Source organism: Protopterus annectens, chromosome 8.part0 (assembly GCF_019279795.1).
Source record: "Protopterus annectens isolate FY-2018-M chromosome 8.part0, PAN1.0, whole genome shotgun sequence".
Taxonomy (NCBI): Eukaryota; Metazoa; Chordata; order Ceratodontiformes; family Protopteridae; genus Protopterus; species Protopterus annectens.
The window spans coordinates 322,628,478-322,654,745 of record NC_056741.1 but is presented as its reverse complement, the minus strand read 5'-3'; the positions used below and the strand labels follow the sequence as shown (position 1 = coordinate 322,654,745).

General features: G+C 43.4%; 1 protein-coding gene across 2 annotated transcripts in view; it reads left to right on the top strand.

The window, feature by feature from the left end:
- The window catches only part of PTPN13 (protein tyrosine phosphatase non-receptor type 13), a 1,949,788-nt gene that overhangs the window by 770,872 nt on the left and 1,152,648 nt on the right, over positions 1-26,268 (top strand). For both annotated transcript variants that reach the window (XM_044079819.1, XM_044079818.1), the window contains one exon: positions 7,236-7,388. In XM_044079819.1, coding sequence (XP_043935754.1) covers positions 7,236-7,388 — 153 coding nt within the window. The remainder of the gene's footprint in view (positions 1-7,235; positions 7,389-26,268) is intronic.

The window sequence follows — 26,268 nt, the reverse complement described above, 5'->3', positions numbered from 1 at the left end:
CATGGCCCCTGCTGATTACTGCATCAACAGCAACCCCCTTAGCACACAACCTGTGATGAGAGACCTGGGTACACAAGTTGACAACAGTCTCACATTTGGCCATCATGTAATGGCAGTAGTCAGGAAAGCCTTTTACTTAGTTCATCTCATAAGTAAAGAGATTGCATCCAGAAAAAAGGAAGTTATTACCTCTCTGTACCCCTCCCTCATTAGGCCAGTAATTGAGTACAATGTCCCTTCTGGTATATACCTCTCCAAACACCTGCACCAACTGGAAAGGCCACAGAAATACCTCACAAAAAGAATCCATGGCCTCCAACACCTGTCCAATGTGGACAGGCTCAAATCAGTATCACGATACTATGTATCGAACAGATTGCTCAGAGGTGATATGTGTCTCACTTACAAAACAATTTCGGACCCTGCTCTACTAGAGATGCTCCATATCCATAAGTCTGTTTACCCAATTGAAAGGCCTAAATCTAATATGTGACATTAACAAAACCTGGTGGAGAGACAGGTTTGTCTTCCAGAGGCTGCCACATCTGTGGAATAGACTCCCCATACACTTCAAACAAAGTACGTTGCTGACCCTCTTCAAGCGCAATCTTGATGAGTGGCTGGGAAACCACAAATTTGTCCCAGGGGATTCTACCTGTGTCCCTCATTGACAGGGGCGAGAGGTGCTGATTGAGGTTTCTTTTTTGGGGATAAACTCTTGGCTAGGCTTGTAAGGGCCCCAGGGCCATTAGCCTAGTAATGTGCTATGATCTTATGATGTGCACTTGAAGTTACAGGATATCTGTGATGTGCACTTCATGCAAGGTAAATGTGTGCCTGTTAGCTAAAGAATGCAAGAAAATGCCTGAAGATGGCCCTAAAGGAGGAAATCCCAACTGTCATGTACTGCAGATGTCAACCTAAAAAATCTTCTGAAATGAAACGTTCTGGAAGTAATTTGCTTACCTTTCTGCCATTGTATATTTGATTTGAGTTTGTTTACCTGAGATTCCAGAGCTGTAATTTGCTAAGAATTGTTTCATACTGTGTAGTTGAACTTATGAGTTACAACCTCAAGCTAGGACAATTTAAAATTTTGTGGGAAGATCCTGCTTTTGTGAGGAAAGCTGGCCAGCTACCAGTAGAAGTCCAACAGCAGCATGAGGTTATTATTGCCTTCATGTAAGGGACCCTTAATTTGCTTGAAAAATCATTTTCTATCATAAATGGCTTTTGGAAAGCCCATTTCTTATAATTATGCTATACTCAAGATGTTCTAACAGGTCCATGATCTGAAGTTCAGTCTTGATCTCTGGTCAGCATCTGTGTGAAATTCTGTATGTGCTTTCCCCGTCTGCATGATTTTTTCCACTTTTCCAGAAACATTTTGATTGTTTGGCTTTAATAAGTTATCCATATATGGGTCTACTTCACTCTACCAAATTTTCACATAACCAAAAAATGAAAAGAACAAGAGAAGAAGAATCACACAACACCAAACCTTTACATTGCCGAAATTCAGATCAACGTAACACCAGCTGTGCGTGTCACACACCACTCAGAGCTTCTGAATGGACATTGTGGTGCAGTGAGGATTAGGAAATTTACCTTTTTCCTCACTGTAGTGCAATCTTGGAGTTGGTATATATAATTTGCAGGTGGTATGGGGGGTGCAGGGGGGACCCCTGCAAAATAAAAAAGGTAGATTTTTCATTGTTCTGAATTTCGGCAGTGTAAAGGTTCGGTGTTTTGCGATTTTGGTCTTCTTGTCTTGTTCTTTTGATTTTCAGTTATGTGAAAATTTAGTAGAATGAAGTATATGCATCACATCATAGGTTCATAGGTAGGTACTAGGCTATCTGCCCAAGGGCATTTATAAGCCTAGCCAGAGTGTGTCGGCTTTCGCCGCCCCATTGATTAATTAACTGATCCTCTGTCAAGCAGAGCCAATGAAGTGATCCCAGGGGTGTATTTTCTGTACCCATCCACTCGTCAAGGTTTCTCTTGAAGAGTGTTAGTGAGGGGCTCTGCTTGATGTGATTTGGAATTTTATTCCAAAGCATGGGGAGTCTCTGTGACAGGAATCTATCCCTCCAGCATGTTCTATTTATTGTTGGGGCGAGGTTTAGCTCACTAGAGCGCATGGCTTGCAGTGACTTGGATTTCTTTAGGTGGACCATGTCCGTCAATTCTGAGTTGGACATGGCTTTGTAAGTCAGGCAGAGATCACCTCTGAGTAAGCAATATGCTACTGAGTACAGCCGGAGTTTTTTCAGTCGGGCTGCATAGGACATATGTTTGAGACCAGTAATCCTCTTGGTGAGGTACTTTTGTGGTCTTTCCAGCTGTTGGAAGTGTCTATGAGGTACATCCCAAATGGGGCATTGTACTCTATGATGGGTCTAATGAGTGACGAGTAGAGGAGGACTATAGCCTCTTTATTTCTAGATGCGAACCCTTTAGTAATTAGAAGGGCCACATAGAAGGATTTCCTAACTACTTTGGCAATATACTTGTCAAAGTAGAGATTACAATCTACCTGGGTCCCCAGATCTCTTATTACCTCTTCTGTATTAAGGGGGCTGCCACCTATGTGGTAATTCATGGGTGTTTTGTTTTTCCCAAACGGGATGACTATGCATTTTTTGGCATTTAGCTTGAGGCCATGACTTTGACACCAGGTGTCTGTCTGTCTCAGTAAGGCCCTTTTGGAGGATGTCTGTGTCAGCCAGAGAGTCAATTAAGGCTCCCAGTTTGCAGTCATCGGCGAACTTGGTTAGCCATAGTCCTCCTGTGTTTGCCTGTACTTCTGAGAAGTATATGCTGAACAGCAGGAGTCCCGGGACCGAGCCTTGCGGGACACCACTTGTGACTGGTTTAGAGTCGGACCTGGAGCCCGCTATTCTTACTGTGTGAATTCTGTCTGTAAGCCAGTTGGCAACCCATCTTGTGACGTAGGGGTTTATGTTCAGGCTGGTGAGTTTTTCTGTAATACCCGAGTGGGGAATGGTGTCAAAAGCCTTGGCGAGGTCAAGGTAGGCTGTGTGAACCACCTTTCCCTCATCTATGGCCTTGGTGACTGTCTCGAAGAAGTCAACCAGGTTTAGTAGGCATGATCTGCCCTTACCAAAGCTGAACTGGGTCGGGTCAAGTGTTTGGAGGTTCCCAATGTCTTTGTTAATGAGTTCCATGATGATGCACTCCATAACCTTGCAGACCAGGCTAGTCAGGCTTATGGGGTGATAGTTACCAGGGTCAGTTGTGGCCCCTCCATTGTGAAGAGGAATAACCGCTGCTGTGCGCCATTCTATGGGCACATAGCCTGTGGGAGAGGCTGAGGTTGAACAGCATGTTTAGGTGGGGGGTTAGTTCGTTCTGTAGTTCATGCAAGACGCAGCCTCAGACACCATCTGGTCCCATTGACGCTCTGTTTTTGGCTTTTGAAAGGGCTGTTGTCACCTATGTGTCTGTGATTTTTGGGACACTACACCTTTCCAGTATTGTTGTGGGCCCTTTTGGAGGTGAGAGGGGGGTGAAGTTTGCACTGAATCTATCTGCCAGGATGTTGGCAATATTAGTAGGTTCAGTGTATTTTGTACTAGTTCAGTGCATATCTGCGAGTTGCCACGTAGATTCTTAACATAGCTAAAGAAGGCTTTGTTGTTATCTTTTGAATCCTTGGCTATTTTTCTTTCGAAGTTAGCCTTGGATGATTTCATGTGGGACCCCAGTTTCTTACTGATACTGATCAGGGATGTCTTTCCTTCTTGGGATTTGCTTTTTTTCTGAACTAGTTTCCTCCTTCTATTGTATAGCCTGTTTATTGCAGGGGTCCACAAAACTGGTTTCCTTCTCTTAGAGGAGTGAGTCTTGGATTTGCTAGGGATGGCATGATCCATGAATCCTTGTAGGTGCTTATAGAGTGCATTTGTAAAGGTTTCTGCATCTTGGGCAGCGTTATCCTTTAGCATGGGGGCTGTGAAATTTACCACCTCTGTCTTAAGTAAGGTGAAGTTTGCTTTAGAAAAGTTTTTTACTGTGGTTTCCTTAGTTGGGAGTGGTGCTGGGGTGTGGACATCCAGAGTGATTAGTTTATGGTCTGATCTAACCAGTGATGGGTTGACCTCCAGTATGGAACACCCGTTGCCCATGTTGGTGATGACCAGGTCCGATATGTTTTCACTTCTGGTAGTGGAGTTTACCAGCTGATCCAGGGCATTTGAGTTGATGAATTCCAGGAAGCACTGGGCCTGGGAATTTGTACTTGAGTAGTTTTCCCAGTGAATGGTTGGGTAATTGAAGTCTCCCAATATCAGGATGTTTGGTAGGACATTCATGTTTTCCAGTGTCTCCAGAAAGGTGGAGTGGTGGTCCTGGGTCATGGAGGGTGATCTGTAGCAGGCCACAATTTGCAATGCAGATTTGCCCGATGTTAATTGCACATGGATAATCTCAGAGGTATCATGCTGCTCCACTAACCTGGAGGTGTAGGTATCCTTGATGAATATGGATACACCCCCTCCTTTTGTGTTTTGGTCCATGTTCTGTGGCCGAAACGTATGGTACGAGTTGTAGCCCGGTAGTGCTGGGGTGCTCTCTGGAGCCTTGAACCAGGTTTCTGTTACTGCACAGATGTCCGACGTTCTCCATACTGAGGAGTGCTTCAAGCGCATGTATTTTGAGATTTAAACTCCTGACGTTGAGTAGCATAACCCTCAGTTTTTTGTTAATTGTGCTGTTTATGGAGGTGGGTTTGACTTTTGAGCCTTGCCTAAAAAAGGCACTATGGGGGCAGCAAGAGCCTTGGCCAGTATTCGAAAGCCTAGGGGTGACAGGTGCAAGCCGTCTCTTGAAAGCATTGCGGCTTGTTGAGCATGTCGCCCCAGGCTGATAGACACTGGATCCCCTTTGAATTACACCAGAAGCTTAGCCAATTGTTGAAATTGATCATTTTTTTCTTTATACTGAGGTATCATTCTTGGTGAGGGCAGGATGCTACTCAGGGTCAATGTCATACCAGCCTGGGCTACATGATCAGAGAGCTCTTCCATGTCTCTTTTCATGTAGTCCAGGGAGGTACGTCTCAGGTCATTCACACCAACATGAGCAATGACAGAGTCATATTTGTACTTGTTCTGGAGTGACCTGAGTGCTTGTGTTATGTGGCAGATTCTGGCTCCCAACAGGCAGCTAACGGTAACCTTGTGCTTGTCCAGCCTAGTGAGTGGTACGTCAGTGTGCCTGACTATAGAGTCACTATTACTAGTATGTTAGGTATGTTATTTTGCCTTTAGGGCTGTGATTGTGCGGCACACTGATTTTGTGTTTTATGTCTTGTCTGGTTTGTGACGGGAAGTGCAGGTTGTTTGGGTGTCTGCTTTGGAGGTCTCTGATGCTTTTGCAGGTTTTTATGTAGAGCCTCAGAGTATGATTTTGTGTATTTGTGTACTTTTTGCCAGTGCTGTTTTAGTAGGTCTGTGTGCGGCTGGAGTTGTGATGCAGTTGTTAACCTTCTCCTCTTGACTGTCTCTTCCAGTCTTGGGTGGAGACAACTTAGCTTCCAGTTTGGCTGTATAATTGCATCTCTTGCATATGTTAGTGTTTTGTGGTAGGAGAAGAGAGTTGTCTGTGTACATGAGGCAGTTGTAACATTGCCTCAGGATACCCAAATTCACCAGCTGGACTGGAGAGTGCACCTGAAGTTGCCCTTTGGTCATGCCTGAGTAGTAGGGTGAGCTGCTTGGTTGGTGAGGGGTGAATAAAGAGCCTTGCCCTGGGCAATCATTGTCAGGGTATATTAGTGCTTGCTATTCGGTCTGAGCAAGTGCTGGGCTGTAAGATCCTTTTTGACTGCTTAGGTTGAGAGTTATACTAGTTTCAAGGGAAAAACTGAAGAGGAGACTTAGTGGAACCAGGAATAATTTAATCGTAGCTAACCGACAATGCCCAGTGCACAAAACCGTGCAAACGTGGTTTTTATAGTAGGGAAATGAAAGAGAAATTAGCCCAAAATGGCCAATAAACTACTAACTTCTTGGGCTGGAACCACTCCTCCAGGGACTGATAGGTTGCTCAAAGCTCCCCTCTCTCACAGGTGAACAGAGAAACTTCCTTCTATCCAAGTAAGGTATGGGCAACTCAGAAACTAGTATCAGCACTAGCCTGTAAACTGGACTATACTAGCTTAGAAAGGCGGGAAACAAGGATTTTTGTTTTTTTGTTGAAAAGATACGGCAAAAGCAGTAAAAAAATACACTTAAAACAGCTTTAAACAACTACAAATGATCAGAAGAGGCTATCGCACTTTAGTGTGTAGCCTACAACAGTTAACAAATTATTTAAACAAAAAACAACTTTTTAAAAGTGCAGGCAGTCAAATAAGTGCAATATGTGAAAAAAACAAGCTTTTAAATCACAATAAATGCTTATAAGTACAATATGTGAAAAAAACAAGCTTTTAAATCACAATAAATGCTGGAAAATCTGCATTTAGGCAGAAAACAGTTAAGTACAGCAAGAAAGTACAGAAAACTGATACTTAATCACTCCAAAGTCTCTCTCCTAAGCTAGAAGGCTTGTATCAGTTTAAGGCTTTCTAGTGCTACCAGTAGGTTAGTTGCAGGAAAGATGGGAAACAAGCGCAGATGTGGTCTTTTAAACCAGAAAGTTGAAAGAGACAGGCAAACTGTCCAAATGGTCAATAAACTACAGTTTCTGGACCAAGAACCTCTCCTCTTGTGGTAGACATAGCTACCTAGTGCTTACCACTCCCACTGATAAGCTAGAAGGCTTTTTTTTCCAACACAGAAAGGCTTGCAGGGCTCAAAAGCTTACCAACAGTCCTGGATACAGCAACTCTGTATCTGGACTAGGCTAGTTACAGGAAAGGTGAGAAACAAGCGCAAGTGCAGCTTTTAAAGCCTGGCTGACAAGAGACCCAGAAAGGCCAAAGGATTAGTCCACTTTGCTGGTTAGCAAATAACATTAAACAAAATAGTTGCTGCCACACACAACTGTACTGTTTATTCTTATGTTTAAATTTTTTTTTATGTTTTTAATATTACTAAAAATTACTAGTACTGGTTTGTTGTGTCTTGAACAGAGAAATGATTACTCTTGTCTCAGCACAATTCTTAAATGGAAAAAGATGCTTGGTTGTCCTTTTTGTTGGTGCGCCAAATGACTGTGTTTGCTTTAAGGCATATATAATGTTTCATATGTTTTAATCTATTCAGGTGCATGGGAAAACTTATTTCAGACTTGAACATTATCTACCAGCTAGAGTAAGAGAAAAGCTGGACCAATCCTACATCAAAGAGGAGCTACCTAAGTTACATAGTACCTATTTTGGAGCTTCAGAAAAAGAGACAGAATTTGAGTTTCTAAAAGTAAGTTGTTCTGCTTTATATTTAGAACATTTCTTAAACTGACACACCTATAACTTAGCTAAAACATAATATTTATTATGTCTGACATGAAATATAGCTAGCAGCAGCGTGACATTTCTTTGTATGCAGAAGTAAGAAGATCTCTTTACTGGAAAGTTTATGCCTAACCTGGAAACCGCATTCTACACTGACTAGACCCTGATGACCAGTGACATCAAGGCTGGGTGGGATAATACTTTTAATTTCTTTCTGTGATTTGTGACTAACTGACTTTCTGTAAATTACCAATATTTTTATATTATTTTACCAAAGAAGTGCAGACTATCATGTGTGTGTGTGTTGGGGGAGGGGGTTGCTTTTTATATATATTGCATGTGTATGTATTTGTTATTTATAAAGCAATACCCATAAGTAGAGGAAGGTGAGTGGAGATGGCAGAAGGGAGACCAGGATAACCCAGTACAGTGCCTTGACAGCAGAGATTTTTTTTGTATTTGTTTCCCATAATCCCACCTGATCCTCAGCATGTAATGATGAGAATATTGAACTTGTCTGCCAAGATCTGCTGATGGGTTCCCATATTTTCACCTTAGGATTAGAGCCCCCTGGTCTTCACCTTGGGGATATAACTGAGTAGAGGCTCCCTTCCCCAGCATTTGTAAGCTGATTAGTTCCTACTTCACAGCCACTTTCTCAGGGTCTGTATTTGCAAATCGAACCTTAGTATATATGTATATGTATAGGTGTATATGTATATATATGTATATATATATGTGTATATATATATATATATATATATATATATATGTGTGTGTGTGTGTGTGTGTGTGTGTATATATATATATATATATATATATATGTATATAAACATACATGTATATGTGAGCATACATTTATGTTTGGGTGTGACATTTTTATATACATGCTATAAATTTCTTCTGTAAACGGGCATCCTACCATGTAAAACACCACCCTCGTTCACTATATTTTAGATAGACAAGTGTGAATACCTTTAAAAAAGTAAAGCATACACCAGGGGTGTTACAAGTGCAAGAGTAGTTGTGAAGAGTTCTCTCCTAAATGAAACGTGTAATTTTAGCTTGTCCTTTTATATTCTTTTAATTTGCAGGGAAAGCTTTGCATAATTTGCATATGCTTTTTCCGCAATTGCATTGTTTTTCCAACAGAAGGAACATGCTGGATAAATGAAATATACATCATTTTAATATTGTGTACTACCTTTGAAGTACAAGCTCATTAATCTAATTTATGGATGCACCATTTGCAGGATAAGCCCTACCCTATTAATGATATTTTGTACATTTACTATAACATACATTGTATCCAGGAATGGTTCTTTGCCTTATGCTATTACTTTCCAGAAGAGGCAACTGTAATTAGTATGAAGAGGGATAAGAGAGTTAGCAGGAAATGTTTTAAAAACCATCTCTCTCTCTCTCTCTCTCTATATATATATATATATATATATATATATATATGTACATACATCTATGCGCACACACACACACACATATATAATATTAATATATATATATATATATATATATATATATATATATATATATATATATATATGGTTTACCATCATATTGTCGACCTGCACATCTCAATAGTTCGTTTTAGTGAACCAAAAATGCCAAAGACACAAAACAGTGAATGCCAGTGTGCATTTGCACTTTTGTGAGTTTGGCATTCTGAGTGCAGATCGCACTACAGTGGGGATCGGGACATGTACCCATTCCTTCACTGTAGTGCATCCTCGGAATTAGTATATATAATTAGCAGGGCACATGAGGGGTGCAGGGGGGTTTGCCCCCTGCTGAACTTGTTGTGAATGCCACTGGATGTTGAGGTAAGTTTGAAAAATTTCAACAGTTCGAATTCAAATTGTTGACTTTTTTTTAATTCGTTTCTGTGATCGGTTGTTAATGTTAATTTTGACAATGTTTTTCGAGTATGTGATTACTCACACAAAACATTGTAAAAATTATGATGGTAAACAGGAACACCGACAAAACCAGCAAAGACTAAATCTAGCAAGGAAGGCTAGAAACACCAGTTGAACATCCAAAATTACACACAAAGTCATATATATATATATATATATATATATATATGTATATGTATATGTATATGATGTAAATACACACACGCATGGATGTATGTGTCTAAATAGCCATACAGAGGGGAATAAAGAGAATGCATCAGTAAACTCCCTCCTTAACATCCCCTACTTCTCATACCTTAATCTACTTTCTGCCCTTAATTCACTCTTCTCACTAGCTCTCTCTAATCTTCCTTGACTACTCTTTCTACTGTCTTCTAATATCTATTAAGCAAATTGCCTCAGGGAAACATTTTATTGTAATTGTCTTGCCTTCATGCAACTACATCATGATAAAACTGGGTTTTTTAACCACTTACCCCAAAAACTATACTCGTCTTAATGACATAATGTTAAGTTGTCAATCCCGCCTTCATTCTTGCTGGATGGGTTCGGAGCCGACCCTCGGCTCCGACTCGGCCGATACTAAAAGCTCGAGAGCTAATTCCACCGGCTCGAGGCTCCCCTATATCCCACAATGCTAGGCGGTAACTACTCAGATCTCATTTGCCGCTATAGCTACGAGGTGCTTTTCTTACCGGCTCAGGCACGTAAGTGAATTTTTACCTTTGAGGTAGTACTAATTCCCCTTTCTTTTCTTAGTTATATATATTGTTATTGTTTGTGTTAGTTTTTAGTTCTATCGACCCTTCTTTTTCGATTCCCACCCCTCTTATTGTTGTTGTTCTAGGCCTTCGGCCCTTCCCTCACCCCAGTCCCTTTTTTCAGTTAGTGTTGTAGGGGCTTGTGTGCTTGTGTTTTTTTAGCTACTTATCTTTATTTTCTTAGTGTAGAGTGTCTGTGTGTGTGTTTGAGACAGCCCCTCTTCCTTAATGTCTAAGGATAAGGTCTCAGGCTTCAAGAAGTGTGACTCGTGCTGTCAGAAGATGTCTCTGACAGACGGACACACTTCTTGTGTGTACTGCCTGGGACCTGTGCACCTGCAGGACTCTTGTGCTGTCTGCCATGGTTTCAGCCCTCGAGTCCTGCAGGAGCGCAAAAACAAGCTCATCTTAAGGGGCTTGTTAAAGCCTGAAGGCCCCCCGACTCAGTCTGGGTCGGGGAAGCCTTCGAAAACTTCAAAACAGTCGGCTCCTGCTCTTGAGTCGACTGTGGAGAAGTCGAAGCAGGCTTCGTCATCGGCTCCGGCCGGAGCCGATGTTCTTAGGCCTCAAACCGTTACCTCGGCTCCGGCTGGAGCCGAGGCTGATAAGTCTTCAAAATCGGCTCCGATACCATCATCGGAGCCACTGTCTAAAAAGAGGTCTAGATCCCCCTCCATCGGATCTATTCTTAAACCTCTTACCGTTACTTCGGCTCCGGCTGGAGCCGAAGCTAGTAAGTCCCCATCGGCTCCGATACCATTATCGGAGCCATTTTACAGAAAGAGGTCCAGGTCCCCCTCCATCGGATCTGTGCACTCGGCGCCAGGTTCCCCTCTCCTTTCGGATCGGAGTCACAAAACCCATTCCTCTCGGTCTTCCAGGTTGTCAGACCATGATTTGCAGAGGGTGGTGAGTAGACTTCTTAAGTCCGAGGCACTGGCCCAAATGCTCCATAGCCCGACTCATCAGTCATTGGCTATTCCCGTCCCAGATTACATTCCTCCTCCGACTCCTTCGAGTTCGGAGCCAAGGTTTGTTGGAGCCATGACTGTCGGTGCATCGGATCCGATACCTTCCATTTCGGCTCTGTCGTCTGCTCCGATCTCCTCTTTGGAGGGATCTCGGCACCAAGCTTCCCTCATCGGCTCCGAGGGGGCGAGTGGCATCGGACCCTTGTCCGACCCCGCTCTCCCTCTCGGGACTTCGGCGCTGGTGAGTTTGGCTCCGACATCGGCTTCGGAGCCGTCTCTGTCGGTGCCGGGAGGGGTCCTTGTCTCTTCGGAGCGAGGGCCTCGGGCCTTGCCTGATAGAGATGCCTTCGAGGTCATGCGGAGCGTGCTAGAACCAGGTTCTGCCCCACAGTCGGCTCCCTCAGCCCCTCCATCTACAGTGCCTGCGGTGATTTCTACTCACCCCCTTGTCTCACACCGCAGAGAACCAACTCCTCAAGATTCCCCATTGGGAATTTCCTCCTCTTCTGAGGTCTCTCCTGACCCTGCAGGAGATCCCCCTAGGAAGAGGCAGTGCAAGAGGAAGCACATTGACTCCCCTGAGTCTATCACCTCTGACACTGACTTAGAGGAATCGAAGGGTCCCTCGTTCCCCTCTGAGGATGTCTCCTTTGCAGACATCCTTGAAATCCTCAAACAGAGGGGAATTGGCCAGCCCTTAACCCTTCGGAGGATGAGTCAGTGTATCTTGAGGCGTTTGGTTCTCGCCCTTCTACCTCCTGGGTGTCCCTCCCTTTGACCCCTTATGGAAGTGGTGGCAAGGAAGGCTTGGACGGCTCCTGACTCATTGGAACCCACCCCGAGGAGACCATCCAAATTTATCACTGCCCCCACAGACAAACAGTTTTTACCCAAAGGTGTCCCTGTTGATGCCATGGTGGTGGCTGCGGCCACAAAGAAGGAATTAGCTGATCCTTCGGTTCCTGTCCATCCTCCTAATAAAGAATCTAGGACCATGGACAGGTACGGCAAGCGGATGTTCTCATCAGCGACCTTTTCAATGCGGTCGCTGAACTACTTATGCCACTTCACCCGTCTCCAAAGAGATTTACTCAAGGATATGGGTGAACTGATGAAGGATCCTACAGCTGAGGGGTTCAAAGACACAATGAACTCCCAGTTGGCAACCCTAAATTCAATCGTGAACTCCTCCATGCGGCTAGTCTCGTACGCAGCAGATGGAGCGAGTAGATCCGCAGGCACAGGAGTTGCCTTACGTAGGCACGCCTGGATGCGGCTATGCAACTTTGCGGACCCTTTCAAGGCGTCCTTCACCAATTCCCCTTTTGATGGATCATCTTTGTTTGGTCCACAGGTGAAGGATACATTGACCAGGTGCGAGGTAGAAGGTAAGACTCTCTCTGCCGTAGGAGTCCGTTTCTCCACCCCTTCTAGACCCTATCCCAAAGGTCAGAGGGGAGGAAAGATGTGGTTCCGAAAACAATCCCAGGGAGTCTCATCTGACGCACAAGGCCGTTTTCCCCCTAGTGGCAGAGGGGGGAATAATAATAGACGCCGCCCCAGAGGCAGAGGAGGTCCGCAAAACCAGGGTAGCAGAGAGGTGTTCTCTGACAAACCCTTTCAGCACCCCTGAGGGGCTGCCCGGCTGTCCGCCTTCGGAGGCAGTCGGGGGAAGATTATCGCTGTACCCAGAAGCCTGGCTTTCCCTAACTCAAGACAAATGGGTACAGTCGATCATATCCGAGGGTTACAAAATTCCCTTTATTCATATTCCAACCCAACCAAAAGATCCCTTCCAGGCGTTCCACCCGGTCTAAGGGAAAAAGCAGCATTAGAAGTGTCAAAGCTGCTGTCAAAAAGAGTCATCCAATCAGTCCCAGCAGACCAGCAAGGATCCGGAATCTACTCCAAATTCTTTTTGGTACCAAAAAAAACAGGGGACTGGAGACCCATTCTGGATCTCAGCCACTTAAACAAGTTTGTTAAAAAAACAAAATTCGGGATGGTCACGCTACAGTGCATCCTACCCTTCTTGGGGCAGGACAATTGGAGGTGCGCGATAGAGCTTGAGGATGCACTATCACATCAAAATGAACCGACGCTCCAGAAGATATCTCCGCTTCAGGCTGGGAGCCAATCACTACCAATTCAGGGCCCTGCCCTTTGGTCTCACTACAGCCCCCCGGGTGTTCACCAAATGCATGGCAGTGGTCACGGCTCACTTGAGGCGCCAGGGATTCCAGGTGTTTCCATATCTGGACGATTGGCTCCTTACTGCCACCACCAGACATCAGCTTCTCCTATCCAGGGATTTCACCATTCAAACCTGTCAAGCTCTAGGCATTTCAATAAATTTCGAAAAATCTGCCTTGTCGCCTTGTCGGTCTATTACTTTATAGGCGCCAAATTAGATACACAGACCCGTTCAGCCACACTCACAGAGCAAAGGGTTTTAGACATCCGGAACCAAGTATCCCTTCTATCGCAATTAGTCAAAGTCAAAGCCAGACTGGTACTGAAGGTACTAGGACTCATGGCAGCAGCTATTCCCCTTCTCCCCTTAGCTCGCTTTTACATGAGGATCCTCCAATGGATGCTCTTTACCCAATGGTCCTTTCAACGACTCCCAATGTCCCACAACATTTTGATAACTCAAGTATGCAAGAATCAACTGTCTTGGTGGGTCACGTCACCTCAACTTCTCCAAGGAAGACCCTTCACTCTCCCCCCTCCAGTTGCCACGTTGACAACAGATGCCTCCCTGATCGGGTGGGGGGGGGCATTATCAGGGCAGGACAGTCCAGGGCACGTGGCAACCCTTCGAGTGCCACTTGCACATAAATGTCTTAGAGATGAGAGCAGTGCTTTTAGCGTTGCAAGCCTTTCATGACTCTCTTCCCAAAGGGACTATTGCAATTCAAACGGACAACATGTCCGTGGTGTGGTACATCAACAAACAAGGCGGAACCAGATCATACCCTTTATGTCAAGAAGCACTCAGACTTTGGCAATGGGCGATCTCTTCTCAGCGTTTTCTGATAGCGACGCACATTCCTGGGAAATCCAACGTCATTGCAGACAAGTTGAGCAGAGCAATTCTCATGCCACACGAGTGGTCTCTAAACAAATCAATTCTAGAAGAGGTATTTCTAAGATGGGGCCATCCTTGCTGCGATCTTTTTGCTACTCCCCAAAACAGCAAGTGTCAAGACTTCTTCACGCTCTTCCCGTTACCAGGCCATCCCACCAGAGACGCTCTAGTCCACGATTGGCCCCGGGGACTTCTGTATGCCTTTCCCCCCTTTCCACTGACACCTCAACTAATTCAGAAAGCCATCGCCTTGAGAGTGACTATGATCCTCATTGCCCCTTACTGGTCTCGACAGATATGGTTCCCTTTTCTTCATCGATACCTTTTGGAGCAGCCTTGGCATCTGGACCCAGTACCAGATCTGATTACCCATCAGTCGGGTCAGCTGCACCAATCTCTGTTTTCCCTAAACCTCACAGCGTGGCTTCTCCAATTCCTACCTTAGCCAGGCTTCCCTCAATATCTCGCTCGGTCCGAGATATCTTGATAGCCTCTCATAAATCCTCTACCCGGAAGATTTATACTAGTAAATGGAAACGCTTTTCCCTTTGGGCATCTTCGAAAAGCATTGATCCTTTTACTGCATCTATCCAGTCTATTTTAGACTTTCTAGCAGAACTTTTTCATTTAGGATCTTCTGCATCCACCATTAAGAGTTCAATTGGCTGCCATATCAAATTTTCATGTTGGTGTCTCAGAATCCAGCATCATAGCTCACAAACTCTGTAAAGCCTTCTTAAGAGGTGTATTTCTTCTCAAACCTCCAATCAAAGATCCTCCGCCTCAATGGGATTTAAACTTGGTTCTGGCATCTTTAATTCTTCCCCCCTTCGAACCAGCGGCTTCATGTTCTCTGAAATTGCTTTCTTGGAAGACACTTTTTCTGGTAGCTATAACTTCAGCGAAAAGAGTATCAGAACTCCATGCTCTATGCAGTCGCCCTCCTTACTTAGTTTTTCACAAAGACAGGGTATCTCTCCGGACTAATCCATCCTTTTTACCAAAAATTTCTTCTCAAATTAACCTAAACCAGGTTATTGATCTCCCCATTTTTTTCCCTAACTATTCAAATAGGTCAGAGCAAAAGCTGCATTTTTTGGATGTTCATCGCCAACTGAGATATTACTTAGACAGAACTAAACAACTCAGGAAATCAGATCAGTTGTTTCTGTCATATGCAGAAGGAAGATTGGGCCTTCCAGTGTATCTCTGTCTAGATGGCTCACCTCTACAATTACTTTCATCTATGAGACCAGACATCAAAAATTACCCTCAAGACCTAGAGCTCATTCAACTAGGGCATTAGCTACATCCATAGCCTTTCAGGACAGGTTGCCAATAGACTTAATTTGTGCAGCAGCCACCTGGGCTTCTCCTCATACATTCATTTCACATTACAAATTGGACATGGTTTCCAGGAGCCGTGCCAATTTTGGTTCCACTGTTCTCAAGAGTCTGTTCCAATAGGCCACCCGGGATAAGGTGCTAGGGACGCGGTCCCATCCAGCAAGAATGAAGGCAAGATTGACACCTTAACATTAAGAAGTTATGTACCTACCATAACGTTCCATGTTAGTTGTCTTCTTCTCGCCTTCTTTCTTGCGTCCCTCCCTCCTTCCCCCAAGCCTGGACAGACCGACCGGAATTCTTTTGTGTTTCTTCCTCTGAAAATTGTTACTCCATTCTTGGAGAATAGTATTGCTTGGTATAGCTACCAAACGAGATCTGAGTAGTTACCGCCTAGCATTGTGAGATATAGGGGAGCCTCGAGCCGGTGGAATTAGCTCTCGAGCTTTTAGTATTGGCCGAGTCGGAGCCGAGGATCGGCTCCGAACCCATCCAGCAAGAAAGAAGGCGAGAAGAAGACAACTAACATGGAACGTTATGGTAGGTACATAACTTCTTATTTCTTTTTATACATCTTGAAATAGTTATGCTATACTCCTGATTATTGACACTGTATAACATTGTATTGCTACTTAATGCCTTGTAATAATCCTGTAACATTGCTGTTTAATGCTAATTTATAATGAAAATTGTATAATATGTTGGAGCTTTTCTCCCCGGGCCTCCGCTGAAAAAGGGCTCTTCAGTTCAGTCGGACAATCTCAGTCAACAATAAATAAATAAATAAATAATAAAGTAATACTCTTATGCAAACTGCTGTCGGTCATAAGCTTTTAGAAGCATAGGCCCTAGTCAATGTCCAGGAGTATAGCACTAAATAACTATGTGCTTCAACTTAGAACTGAAACTAGACTTCCAAATTATAAGTCTATTTATTTTACCAATAAGCTACTGAAACAGAGAGAGAGAGAGATGAAGCTTCATAACCTTGGCTAGTTCTCATATATCTGTCTTGTACATTGTGACTCGCCCGTAAACATGCCAGTGATAACAGAAGAAGAGTAACTACATTTTCTCTCCTTTTACTAGTGGAGTAGGCTGTATCCCAAAGCCTTTTTTACCCACAACTCAAGCTTACTGTAGAACTTCCTCTACTTCAAACACCATTCAGAAGTAATCAAGGAGAAGAAAGGAGAGATTGCATCAGCTTTCTCACTGAACCAGGTCTCTGATGATGGATCAGTCATAAGCTTTTAAAAGCAGAAGCCATAATCAGAGTGCAGGAGCACACCACTACGGAAGTGCCTGCATCAAAAGAGTTCAGGGACCAGACTACTTACGCATGTTCTCACTGGACTGTCTGTCTTTCTGTGAATCACAGTGTATGAAGGAGAGGTAAAGCTTCAACACCTGAGCCATTTCTCAGCTGCCTCAGTCACTCAGTGGTAGAGCAAAAAGAGCAATGATCTTGGAGGTCTGAGTTCAAATCCGAGTTGAAGCATGCACTTTGTTAATTCTATGCCCCAAACTTTGAATAGCCATTGTGCTTTCCAAACTTTCTGCTCAGTGTAGCATTTTGTCTGACTCTTGGATTGTTGATGCATTTTCTTCTTTTGCCTCTTTGATTACTTATGTGTTGTGTTTAGATGAGGAAGATGTTACTGCACTGACTGAATTACATCAGATAAATTGCACATAGTAATATCCACTTGCCAGATATTGGCATATTGACAGATATCTTTCAGGTAGTCATTTTGTTCTGAATTCTTTTCATTAAACTTTTTCTTGGTGTACATGTTTTGGTATAAGTAGCACATTTCCTACATTATGTGCAGTTTTTTTACCTTTTTTTTATGTTTAGCAATACATTTCCACCTTAATAATCAATTTCCAGCTTCACAGTAGATTGTTTTGATCCGTCTTTTTTTTTATTTTGTGTTCCAGTATTGAGTTGTCATCAAGTACTGGAATCCCAACCATGAAGGACAAAATGTACTTCATAGTAATGAATGCATTTATTATATATCCGGTATATCACAGACAAGGTAAAAGCAATTCAGTGAAATGAATGGGAGCAGGGATACCATAAAGGAAAACCTGAGAAGAGCCATTGGTCTTCAGCTCCTTTGAAACTACAGTGACTTATTGGATAATCTTTCCCACTTATCCCTTCTTTCAAATACCCATCAACATTCATCCCCTTCTTTTCTCCCATGTTAAGTTCACTGGAAGGCTTACACAGTGCCTCTAAAACTGGAAAGTCATCACACAAGACAAAGGGGTCCTGCAGGCTATTTCCCAAGGTTACATAATACAGTTGTGAGTTGAAGCTCACAAATACTCCTCCTCTGCCAAAACAACAGGTACACTTAATTTTCCTTTCTGCAGGAGTTGCTTTCTCTAGGGGTAACAGAGCCAGTACTCTTAACAGACCAAAACAATGGATTTTTCCTAATACTTTTTCTGGTTTCCAGAAAGGAAAGGTCTTGGAGACCCATTCTACGGCTAAGATCAGCACTTTCCTCAAGGTTGTATAATTTAAGATGTTAACCTTACAGGCCCTGTTGCCCTAATTGTATCCTTAGATCTCAAAGATGCCTGCCTGCACATTTGTAATTGCAAGGATTGGTGCTATCTCATATTCAAAGAATGGAACTCCCACTGTCTTATTTTCTTGCCACTTCCATTGGCTACTGCTCCCCAGGTCTTTAAAACATGCCTGGCTCCTGTAATTACATACTGTAAGACAAAGGGTGTCCATATTTATCCATAATTATAGAAGTGATTCACCCAAGCACTATCCTAGGAGGAGGTGAACAGCGAGGTTTGTTTCATCATGGAATGCATCCATATTATCAGGTACTCGTTTAACATTCCAAAGTTAATCTTTGTTCCAGCTAAAAGAGTTATATTCCTAGTCACTCTTCTGGAATACAGTTGCCAGAAGACATTTCTTCCTCAAGAGAAGGTGGAACATTTGGAATGATACTTCCATAGCTTACAGTAGGAAGAGAAAATGTCAACCAGAGGCATACACTAACAGTGGATGTTTCAGCCAAGACCTGGGACACATGCACACAGCAACTCTTAAGTCCAAGGCCTGTGGAATGCAGCCCAAAGGAGGAATCATGTAATTGTGAAGGAAGCTGATATAAAATATAGAAATGATAGTACCTACATAGCACCAAAATCACTTTTGAAAAAAAAAATCCAATTTAAGATTCAGTGGAGACAAGAATTTGGAGAGGGTAGCACTTCAACTGTAGTAGTAGCAAAATTTCGTTTTTCATTAAAATAGAAATTTCCTTAACAGCATGTAGCATATATCATCAGTACTTTTACTATAACCATATGACTTTACAGAGCCTTGTTAACATTAATCTTAAACCTGCTTTGTCTAATGTCCATCATTTTGCCCCAGAGAATCATTTTACTTTTACTTTTTTACCTCAGAGCCACACGCTCCAGGGATCTAAACCTTGTCATCACAATGAACAAAGCATGCTGGAGGGATAGGCTCCTGACCCAGAGACTCCCCATACTCTGGAATAGACTGCCCATACATGTCCAGCAGAGTGCCTCATTGGCCCTCTTCAAAAGGAACCTTGATGATTGGATGGGAGATAGGAAATTCACCCCGGGGATCATGGGGATCATGTCAGTCGCCCTGCTAGACAGGGGCCCAGAGAAGTAAATATTGTGGAAAGAAATTTCCAGGGAATTGTTATGGCTAGGCTTGCATAGGCCTTAGGGCCGATAGCCTAGTACCAACCTATGAACCTAGGAACTTTAATTCGTTTAATCATCAAATCATATTTTAAATCTTTTAAAAATTGAATCCCGTATGATTAGCAGCAGTTCAGAAGGACTCCTTAAATCTCCAAATCCTTGCCTACTGGTAGACCTTTGTTCTGAAGCCCTGTTGGCGAGTCTACCAACCTTACAGTATCCTGACATCAGTATACAACAACTTGCAGTTTATTGCCAGTGTCGCTCCTTTATTTTATTTTATTTCTTTATTTTGTAACCGGTATAGAATGCTGATCCGGATAGTCTTTTTTCAGGTTCAGTAGAGAGATACAAAAGGAAAGTTGCGGTAAAACAGAACATGGATTACATATTTAACAGTTGACAGCAAGCACAGAGAGGCAGTTAGTAGTATTATAGTTGCTAAATAACTGTACCCAATGTGACTTACAAATTAATACATATGTAAATACTATGACCTGTATCAGCGGCCATCCAGGAAAGATTAAGATAAGTGTAGAAGGGGTAAAAGGATAAGGCAGTACAGTGTGAAGTGTACTGTATATAAGAAGGTGGAGGTAGAAGGGGGTTTGTATGCAAAAGAAATGATGACATAGGAATGAGGGACACTGAAGGGTTAGAGTTTGTTAGAGAGTTAAATGTTCTTATTAGAGAAGTTCTTGGCTGTTTCAGAAGTGGGAATAAAATGTTGGTCAATTTTGTAAAGGCTGTCTTGGAGTGAAGTTTACGAGCACTGCTGAAGAATTTACAATGGGTGTATAAAATGATCTTCTATTAAAACTGGTTCAGCACAATTTTGTGGCTTCTGTGGCATTTGCTACATTGTTATCCATCACATATATCTTCCTGTAAGTCATGGGCTTGTGGCCTAGCCCTTGGTTTTTGAAGCTACGGCTGGCTCCATTTCAAGACTTTGCTTCCTGCTTATGTTCATTGATTCTACAAGACTTTCTAGCTGGAGTGTCAGAAGTAGCTGAAACCATCATGAATCCTTTTGCTTATTAGACTTGTTTACTAAATTGAAGCAGTCCTGGATTTGGAAGGAGGTGTATCCCATACTGCCTCACTCAGTCAGTTTGCACATGATCCTGACCTATCTCAGATATGTGAGACTTGGTTCACATTTATTTCATACTTTCAGGAGATATGTATTGGACATCTGTGCATATTATAACCTGTAGCGGGCAACTGCATGAATAGTTAAGCATTTCCTCAAAGCAATTTTACATCTTTATCCACCTGTGAAAAATCCCTTTCCTTTTTTGAAGGTTTTCTTCACGATTGACAGGCTCAGTCCTCCATATTTAAAATTGCTGATTTGGTGCTGTGAAATTTTTCTCTTGTCTTATTGGTGGCCATCACCAGTGCTTAAGGGATCTTAGAGCTTTAGGTTCTTAGTTGTAGGAAACTAGGTGTTCACAATGATCAAATACCCCTTAGAATTAACTCCATGTTTCTTTCCAAAAGTGTTGTTAGAGTTGTCCTTAAACCAGTTGATCTGATATTGTCATTTTTAATCGTTCCCCAACCCGTGGGTTTTGGATCCAATTCAGCCACTTTACAAGCTTAGGATTTGAAGCTCAAGCTCCTCCTCTCCATCCCATAATGCCTCATTCCTCCAAATGACCTCAGATCTCATTTGCTGCTCATCAAAAAGCATTGAGGTTTCGCTGCTCTGAGAGCTCCTGTTTAAAGTTTTTTCTAATTCGTAAGTTGGCCTTGAGTGTTTTCTTGATTTTTTTTTTCTATTCTCTCCTCCCATTTTTACCTCTTAGATCTCATTTTTTTAAAAAAACAAAAAAAACAAAGGTTTTCATGTAGTTAGACTTTCCCCTTGTTTTCTCTTCCATCCAGTTCTTTTTCTTTTCTCCTTTCATTCTCTCTCCTAATGTAGGTAGACTTCTTTTATTGGTTTATCATGTCTGAGAAGTCTAATAAACCACTGGGTTTTAAAAAATGGCTTTTCTGTGGGCATGAGGTTCCCTTATCTGATGCTCACAAGGCGTGTGTTTACTGTATAGGCCCAGCGCACTTGAACAGATGTTCTTCATGTTTCACTGTTGCAGTCATCACATTTGGGTTATCTGCCTGCAGGTAGCCCTCAGTCGGCCTGAATACCAGAGTCTTGGGATTTCTGCATCTGATGCTGTTGCTTCGTCCATGACGTCAGGTCTTCAGGGGTGTAAAACGTGCAGCTGACACCATTACATCAGCTTTTCTTGCCGTGCAGTGTCTGAATCAGAAGCAGTTTGCAAGTGCCACTTGGCTGCCTCCTGAAATTTTTGTTTTTGGAATTTCAGACCTGAAGTCTTCTAAAAGATAAGTACCCCGTTGGGGATCCTTTTTTTTGCTCTAACCGATGTCAGAAAAAGTTAATTGTCTTGCCTGTGGAAAGCAAATACCTCACAGAAATTTTCATTCTTACTGCATCACCTGTTTAGGCCCAGACCACGACGTTCCTCGCTCTCGGTTTTGTGCCTTGTTCAACGCCCAAACTATTCATTGTCAAGCTATTTTTGTCACTAAATTCTTTTGCTCACTTTCTCCGTATTCCGAAATGGCTTTGATAAGCCATCTAACTACCGATCTTCTGAAAAAACATAAGGATAAAGACAGAGACCTCATAGGTCCAAAACTGCCAACAGGGCTTCAGGTAAGCTAGTCGCCAGTCCGCCATTGCTCAGTGAGGTGCTTTTGCAGCCCCTGATACCCACTTCTACAGATTCGCAGGCCTGTACTGAGGCCCATTTGGAGTCCGGTATGCTACGAGATGCTTCTTCGACTATGGAACCTGCGGATGGCTCTACCTTGGATGGGTCCGGAGCCACTGTGCAGGCACTGGCTTCTAAGGGTGTATCCAAGCCTTCTGATTTTTATATTAAACCGACGACTTTGTTTCAAACCAAAAATACCAAATTTCTCAGGCCCAGAGTTCACACTATGCCTAGGAAACCGATGACCAAAGCGCATTCTCAGGCCCACCTGCCTCAGAAACAAATGCTTAGAATGGCTGAAGATCTTATAACTTTAATTAGGGGAAGCCAGCCTTCCTCCTCAAAAAGACCAAGAACTGATTTTCCTTCTGATTCTTCAGATCATGAGTCTGTTGACTCTGATCCTTCTGATTACCAGGACATACCCTTATCTACCTATGAGGATTCTGATGCAGAGGATTCCATTCACTCTGCTTCCCCACAAGAAGATTTTTCTTTTGGTGAAACCCTGCATACTCTTAGAGAGCATTTCCGCTGGGAGTGCCAGGACTACCCACAGTCCGAAAACAGACTCAGGGAATTTTAAACTTGCCTCAGCACAGGCCTCTAGCAATCCCTCCTGTTCTGGAAATTGTAGGTGATGTCTTCTTGGAATCCAGTCTTACCCCTGATACTTTGCCTCCAGCTCCCAGGAAACCTGACAGGTATTACAGAGTACTTGACTCCCACAGATTCCCCTTTAAGAATCCTACTGCAGATCCAGAGACCATTTCCCAGGGACCTAAAGGCATTAAGGCTACAACAGACAAAAACCCTACCCCTTCAGATAGGGACTCTAGGGCTTTAGACAAATGGGGTAAGAAGGTGTACACCTCTGCTACTCTTGCCATCAGGGCTGTAAATTGCCAGTTTCATATGTTAAAGTATCAGCAGCATATTATGGAGCTAATTAAATAGAAAATGATGTTGATTCCTGATAGTGCAGAATATAAAGATTTACAAGAGTTAATGCATTCTGCTAACCAAGTTGGAAAATATACTTTGCAATGTGGTTTTGATGCCTTAGAAGCATCTTACATGGCTGCTGTCACTTGGTCTGTTCTTAGAAGGCATGCTTGGCTTAAGTAACAAATCTTGCTAGACCATGTCAAAGCAAAATTACTAGATGCACCATTAAACCAAGAATGCCTGTTTGGCAATAAAGCAGAAGTCATCCTCAAAAAGATGGAGGAAAAAGCTAAATCTATGCAAACTGTTAAAGATTTCCTACAGGTACAGCCACCTAGATTCAGTAGGCATTGGCCTTCTAAACACTGGTCCTTTCCAGTCCCTCCCAGACCTTCTCAGTCCAAGCCCAGGGGCAGCAGACCACCAAGATTACAGTCTCAGGGTATGCACATATCTAAGCAATGGAGTGCTCCCACCTCTAAAACGGGGAGTAGTAATCCACCTTCCTTTGGTAAAATCTCGCAATGACTTATCCTTAACTCTTCCAGGCCTTGCCCAAGTACTTGCACCATTAGGAGGAAAACTTGCCCTGCATGCAAAAAACTGGGAGTACATCACCCAGGACAGATGAGTCTTCAACATTGTATCCCAGGGATGCAGATTCTACTTCCACTCACTGCCAACCCCAGGCGGATGGCCAGACCCAAAAGCAAGTACTTTCTCTTCTCAGTATCTAGGCTATTCAACCTGTCCCAGCAGAGCAAAGGGGACAAGGTTTTTACTCCAGACTGTTTCTGGTACCCAGAAAAGAAAACTTTTGGTGCCCTATCCTGGATCTGTCTATTCTCAACACCTTCCTGGTGGTTCCAAGGTTCAAAATGCTTACTCTCCAACAGCTGCTTCCTATGCTAGCCAAGGACTCCTGGCTAGCCACCCTGGACTTAAAAGAAGCTTATTTGAACATCCCCATAAGGGAATCTTGCAGGAAATATCTGCATTTCAGGGCAGGCTCTCTGCACTTCCCTTTGGATTACCTACTGCGCCCAGGGTATTCACAAAATGCCCAGCTCCACCCATTGCATATTGCAGGCAGAGAAAAATTCAAATTTACCCATACTTGGACGAATGCCTGATTCATGCAGACAGTCAGGAGTTGCTACTCCAGCACCTGACATTTGTAAAGAGACATCTAACTTCACGGGGTACACAATCAATGAAAAGAAATCACATCTAGTACCCTGGCAAAAGATTGTATTCCAGGGAGCAAGCTTGAACACAGCTTCCCAGATGGCATTCCTCACTCCAGAAAAACAAATTTATTTGGCAAACTACTTCAATCTGCTGGCCACCAAAACTCAGCTATCTGCAAGAAAAATACTGCAAGCCCTAGGGTTCATGGCCTCATGCATTCTACTAATTCCATATGTAAGACTGCATATGAGGAAGCTTCAGTGGTACTTAAAAAGTCTTTGGTGCCAACATTCTCGGGACCTGGAAACAGTCATTCCTATCATACCTTGTCTAAGGGCAGAGTTCCTTTGGTGGGCAGAGGCCTGCTACCACAACAAAGGACTCCATTTCACTTAACCCCCAGCTTTACTTCTAGCCATCACTTCAGCAAGAAGAATGTCTGAATTACATGCCCTTATGGTAGTGGAACCCTTCATTATCTTCCATGCGTACAGGGTTTCCCTCAGGACTAACCCATCATTTATGCCCAAGGTGGTGTCTAGTGTGGCATTAAACCAATCCATTCATTTGCCAACCTTTTCCCCTAATCCTCAGAATAAAGGGGAAAGGATCCTGCACTCCTTGGATGTGCACAGACAGCTTAGGTTCTATCTGGACAGGACTAAACCTTTCAGAAAGTCTGACCAGCTTCTAGTCAGCTTTGCTACAGGGACAGAGGGCAAGGCCATTTCGAAGCAAACCATTTGTAAATGGATAGCACACTGCATCCATTTCTGCTACAAACACCATGGAAAACCTACCCCATAGGGGATCAGAACACATTCCACTAGGGCTACATAAACCTCTAGAGCATTTCTCAGGGGAGTCCCTATAAGGGACATCCTGGAAGCTGCAACCAGGAGCTCTGTACACACCTTCACCAAGCATTACCACTTACCTGTCTTTTCTAAATCCAGAGCTGGATTTGCCACAGCAGTCTTACAGGGACTGCTTGCCAGCCCTAATGCTTCTTGACTGCCTCCACCCATCCTTAGCTTTGGGAATCAACCCAAATGTGATGACTGCAACAGTGAAATACGAAGAGCATAGTATAGTTGTGTACACTTACCATAAATGTAGATGTTTGTATTCAATGTTGCAGTCCTGGTTACCCTCCCTCCAGCCCCCTGACTTTTCTATACTTCTACGTATTCTTTTTTGTTTTACCATATCTAATAACATTGGTATTTACTTTCTACTGGGGGTGTTTCACACCATGTAATTGCTTCCTATTGTGGGGGCTCCTAACATCTGGGGCAGGAAAAACTGATGTAATGACATTGGCTGCAAGTTTTATACCCCTGACGACCTGACGTCATGGAAGAAGTGACGGCATCTGATGCTGAAATCCCAAGACTCTGGTATTCAGGCTGACTTAGGGCTACCTGCAGGCAGATAACCCAAATGTAATGACTGCAACAGTGAATACACTCGAACATCTACATTTATGGTTAAGTGTACACAACTGTACTTTCTTGTGACATCTGTGAAAGGTTTAATCCAAGGGTGCTGGTGGACTGTAGGAACAAGCTTGTTTTAAAGGGCTTGCTTCCTTCTCTTGCTCTTTCTGTGCCTTCCACTTCAGAGGCTCAGACCCCTATAAAGAAACATAAAGAGGCCCAGGAACATAGGAAGCCTTCCCCAGAGAGATCCTCCTCTTAGCCGCCAAGAAAGGATCCAAAATCTGTGACAGTCCTGGTCTCTTCTCATCAGCTTCCCATGCTCCCCCTGTCACTTTGGGGCTGGGTTTCTCAGCGCAGATGTCTGCTCTCAAGGAGGCTTCTCCCAAAAGAGTGTCCAGACCACCATCAGGTTCCTCTTTTGTAAGGTCTTCCCGGAGCTTGTCTGAGTATGAGATGGATAGACTGATGAGGCAATTTCTTAAGACACAGATTCAGATGGGGGTTTTGCCAGCTCCTCCCCTTCCAGATCCATGAGCAGACATTCCCCCTTCTTTCCTGTAGCTCCTGCTCCATCCGGAGTAGTGTGTTCTGATGGTCCCGAGAAACGAGACGTTGGATCAGGTAGTAGTTATTAATTCAAGCCCGACCATCTCCATGACGCTCTTGGCTCCAACAGCA